This window comes from Linderina pennispora (genome assembly GCF_002104995.1).
Source record: "Linderina pennispora strain ATCC 12442 chromosome Unknown DL89scaffold_192, whole genome shotgun sequence".
NCBI classification, from domain to species: Eukaryota; Fungi; Kickxellomycota; class Kickxellomycetes; order Kickxellales; family Kickxellaceae; genus Linderina; species Linderina pennispora.
The window spans coordinates 1-4973 of record NW_024468440.1 but is presented as its reverse complement, the minus strand read 5'-3'; the positions used below and the strand labels follow the sequence as shown (position 1 = coordinate 4973).

The 4973-nt window shown below is 51.2% G+C and overlaps 2 protein-coding genes across 2 annotated transcripts; both read left to right on the top strand.

Moving 5' to 3' along the window:
• Positions 1–992: 992 nt before the first annotated feature.
• Positions 993–2729, top strand: DL89DRAFT_289148 (uncharacterized protein; the record flags this gene model as incomplete). Its single annotated transcript, XM_040889940.1, has 3 exons — positions 993–1316; positions 1343–2131; positions 2178–2729. The coding sequence occupies exons 1-3, from the start codon at positions 1155–1157 to the stop codon at positions 2727–2729; spliced, it is 1503 nt and encodes a 500-aa protein (XP_040738968.1). The 5' UTR covers positions 993–1154.
• A 1020-nt stretch (positions 2730–3749) lies between these two features.
• On the top strand, positions 3750–4548 carry DL89DRAFT_276852 (fungal cell wall gpi anchor synthesis protein gpi7p; the record flags this gene model as incomplete). The annotated part of the gene is made up of 2 exons (XM_040889402.1): positions 3750–4417; positions 4476–4548. The coding sequence occupies 2 exons, from the start codon at positions 3750–3752 to the stop codon at positions 4546–4548; spliced, it is 741 nt and encodes a 246-aa protein (XP_040738967.1).
• Positions 4549–4973: the final 425 nt, after the last annotated feature.

Below are 4973 nucleotides of genomic sequence, written 5' to 3'. Positions count from 1 at the left end.
ACAACAGGTTGACACGTTTCCATCGATGGCCAGCCTCACCGTCCTTACCTACTGTGCATTTGACATTGGGAGTTTTGTCGGCGATTGCAATGAGACGCTAACATCTCTTGCGGTTCATCTCACTAGACCTCTGTTCGAATCTCTTCGGGGTTGCCTGCTTCCTAACCTTGCTTGTGCGCGCATTTGAGGAGCAACCTTCGAAATTGAGCAAATAGAGGACAACGATGCAGTTGAAGCAAAATAACTATTGTTTTTGATTGCACCCAATGCTGAGCATATCGAGCATCATGTCGATACGAGTCGGCTGAGTAGCTCCTTGTCATCCATTCATTCTGCCCAGTCACTCAAACCTGCAGTTTCGTTGTCTGGATAATAGTAGATTTTCACCTTCTCTCAGCCAACTGGGCCAGATTCTATCCTACTTCCCTGGACCCACTCGTCTTGGTGTGGCAAGTATCACATCTGGCAAGCAATCTGCGCGTAATGGAATAGGCAAGGAGATTGGTGCCTTACTGTCTGAGCCCCCAACCTTCAGTGCTCGTCTGAGACGGCTTGACTTTGCGAAGTCGGTGACTATTGTCACAGATATGGCTATTGCTATTACAAAGCCACCCTCTCTGATTACAGTTGATATGAAAAACTCGCGCAGAACGCTGATTCGGTATAAGGATTGGATCAAGAAGCATATATACGACGAGTATCACGACAGCTTGAGCAAACCGCTGCTCTGTGAGCGATACAAATATCTGGTGCAACTCCAAGTTCAGATAGCAACAAAGCCTTTATATGCTTCAATACTGCAAGTCAAGCCCAACCTCATTCAATCGTAGACTACTACATAACTGGCTTTTTGTATGCAGCCAGACAGGCTCTATACATTGCTGCCAGCTACCACGCTGCGCTTCCATTCCCACAATAGAGTTGAAGTTTGGAAGAAGTACACCTTAGAGCCATGGTCGGTGGAAGCTGCTGGTCCATTTTCACCCTCAAATCAACACCACTGCACCCAGCTATGCTTCGTTCTGCATTCGACAACATCCCAGAGTCAATCATCGACCAAATTATTGGCGAAATAGTGGATACTATGTGCTTTCGCGTTGGCCAGGAGCTGTTTGATATTGGCCCGATACGCATATACTCAGAGATTTCCAGCCATGAACCAGACGTGGAGCAGAATCATTGATATGAAGAAGAGTTCGTTCGCGTCAGTAGAATTTACTGTAGGCAGAAGCCTTGGCCCGACTATTCCTGCTACATGGCTTCAGTACAAGTTGGAAGATGTCATTGCCAAAAGGCATCACGGTCTACTGACGTCGGTACGGATAGACATTGGTTTTTCCAGCCAGGCTCTTGTAAACAACATCGAAACCTTTGCCGAATGCTTCATGGCCATGTGTTCCCATCTGTGCACAGCATCTCATTGTGCATCCGCATTGATGCAGCTAGGCGGCCCGATTCCAAGAATAGTGCTTCTGAGGCGATTACCAGAGCAAATATTGAGAGGCTATCCTCATCGCTTAATGCAGCCCTGTCAATGTCATTTCCAAAGGTGCGCTACCTGCAAACGGACCTGACGGATACCTCAAAAACCCCTAGGAACATATTCTTATCAGGGATCGTTGATGCATATTCGCATACGCTTAGACGGCTGTCGCTCTTTGACCAGGTCACCAAGGCTATGGCTCGCAGGCTAGAATCCATACCCTTGCAATTTATCGAAATCAGCGCGGATTCTTTTGGAGGTAAAGAAGTCGAGCTAGTTCGTCGCAGCTCACAGACCCTCCAGATTTTGCGTAGACAGTCCGGCTATATGGGCATCCCAAAGCAGATCCTCACCAGCGATGCCGGGATCCCAATAATCTATCCTAACCTGCACCGGCTTGAAGTTGACACTCTACCTGATCTCGACGATATTGGCGGCCCTGTCTCCGCTTACAAATGCACAGTGCATCATTTTCCGCGGCTGAAGTACTTTCAGTCAAGCAATGGAATCGCACCAGAGATAGCCACCGCGGCTCTAGCTGCAGTAGACACCCTCCGCTACCTCTCGTTTGAGCATGACGATGAATGCTATCGACATCTAAGGGATCGTATTTCGACGCCGCAAGGGCTATTCTCAGCGCTCCAGCACGTGACGCTAAGTCTTGCTGGAGCTTTTCACACTCGCGACGATGCAGTTGGGCACCTCAGCACCTTTTCTCTGCATTGGAACTCAGGCCCAGTATTTCTCGTACGACATCGACCACATTGTTTGCGAGGGAGCGCTTTCAGCGCTTTCGCTCAACCTGCCCGACCTCCGTATCCTGAAGGCAAGTCGTCTGGAGATGGGCATTGCAGATTTGCTCTACTTGGTCAACCAATTACCGGCGCTGTACCATTTGACTCTGCCGTATAGCATGGACAGAATCCTTAGTCGCTGCCCCGACGAACTCACGGACGAGAGGATCTCGGGCATCCGCGAGGAGTTGCCTGCTATACAAGCGTCTCGGCTTCAAAAGCTTACTCTGACGGATACCTGCGGCATTGACAATAATCACCATAGGGTGCTTAGGACAAACTGTCTACTAGCCATCGCATTCACAAAACTTCCTCTGTTGGCCACAGTCATAATGGAAGTCCATCGTAGGTCAGAATTCCCTGAGACAGCGCTGAGCCTTGACTGCTTCGTCCATCGCCCAATATTCGACGACAGCTCGCATATCCGCCAGATTGAATATATTGGGTTTTGAGCAGAAATGCGGGTAGACCAAATACATTCTGTTCATCTTGTAACGGAGTCGAGCCAACAGCGGCAAGCCCCGACGGTTGGGAGGGGCAGCAAGCCAACGGCCAGGCTCAAACATGCAACCCACTAGCCTTTTGGTATCAACTGAAAGCTCGGATGAGGATCTGTCTCCTCTGACGAGAGACGGACGCTTATAGCGGCCTCTCAAGTCTTTTCACCCTTTCGTTTCTCCTGTGGTCATGTACTATATCCTTTCCTCACAGCTAGTTTCTGAGGTGTTACTTTTCGCCAGACCTGGGCGCCGACACCAACAAACCAAAGAAACGTAACAGAGAGTAAAGCTTTTGGATGGGAGGTTCCACTTAAAGAGAACGCAATGAGAAGGAGAAAGGCAGCGAGCCTTGAGAATTGGCATATATATATCCATCATAGCACGAACGTCTTCGATTTTATGTTTGGTTGGGACATCGCGTTTGTGAGGAAATGCCATTGTCTCCCTCAGAACTCAGAGTCCATGGCTGTCATTGTTTGCAGTGGGGTCAGAGCGTCCATCGCCACGCACTTGCCGGGGCGGGCATCGCCGCTAACAATGGTGCCGATGCCCATGGTCTAGGGCCAGCACGCAACACAGCGTGATCGAATCCTGGATGGCAATTAATCGGAAATTAGCCTGGCTGATTCTGAGGTCCGCTGTGTTGCTGCAAACTGATCTCTCCTACCGTTTCCCTGCGTTTAAAACAACTCTCGCTCGTTTGAACAGCTCATTCTCTTCTACACATTATAATTTGCAATGAAACGGCTGCTCATTCTGCTCCCACTCATTCTGGTAGAGCTGGTGGGATTAGGGTTCTTTATCAAGGGCTTCTTTCCTTACAAGAAAAGCATACCTGGCTTTGCAACATGGGCAGAACAGCCAGCAGACCTCGGGCAGCTGGGCAGCCATGTAGACGCACAGTACGATCGGCTGGTGGTGATGCTAGTAGACGCGCTGCGCAATGACTTTGTGTTTGGCAACAACTCTGGCATGGCGTACACGCAAAGCCTGCTGCGTGATGGGCGCGCGCTTGGATACACAGCCAAGGCGTTGGCGCCAACAGTGACGATGCCGCGGATCAAGGCGCTGATGACCGGTACAGTGCCAAACTTTTTGGATGCTGTGCTCAATACTGCCGAGTCCGACACGAGCTCGTCGCTCAAATTCCACGACAACCTGCTGTGGCAGCTAAAGAACCATGGAAACAAGACGATCAACCTGTTCGGTGATGACACCTGGCTGCGCTTGTTCCCCGACACATTCTCGCGCACGGATGGTACGTCATCATTCTTTGTCACTGACACAGTCGAAGTAGACCTGAATGTGACACGGCATGTCAAGCCAGACCTGGAGAAGGATGACTGGGATGTGACTGTTTTCCACTACTTGGGACTCGACCATATCGGGCACCTGGCGGGACCTAATAGCCCGCTGATGAAGCCTAAGCAACAGGAGATGGACCAGGTCGTGAAGCAGGTGAACGAGATCATCCTGCGTCAGGACGCTGAGCGAATGGCCAAGGACAAGGCGGCCAAGCCGACGCTATTTGTGCTGCTCGGCGACCACGCAATGAACGAGATCGGCAACCATGGCGGCAACTCGAAGCTGGAGACGTCGACTGTGTTTGTGTTCATGGGACAGGGCATAAAGGGACAAGAGTTTGCTGACAAGGGCAAGAATGCGCTGTCCAGTCTGCTGACTAAGGAGGTGCCGCAGATTGACCTGGTGCCGACTCTGTCGCTGCTGTTTGGCGTGCCCATTCCCAAAAACAACCTGGGCCTTCCGCTGATCGATATGCTTGGCAAGTACTCGGATGGAGAACTGTTGAGGTTTCTTCAGCTCTCGGCGTTCCAGATGTTTGGTGTGGTGCGAGCCAACGATCCGTCCGGTAGAATGTCGACATGCAAATGGCAGCTTTTGACTTCGATCCATCGACTGACTGCGACAGCATGCATGCTAGCAACGTTGGCGACAGCTTGCGGTGCAAATACATGCAGGCGCTGGCAGCCCACCACAGGGCTGGTAAGGTGGGGCGAGGGTGAGGATGCCAGGGCAGCTGAGCGCAAGTACTACCAGTTCATGGAGCACGCCAATGAGCACCTTTCGCGGACATTCAGCGGGTATGATCTCGGCGCAATGGGCACAGGCATCTTCTTTATCGGATTGCCGCGGCCGGGCTATTCCTTCTGTCTTGGCCTTCCCTGGGCGGGGTCA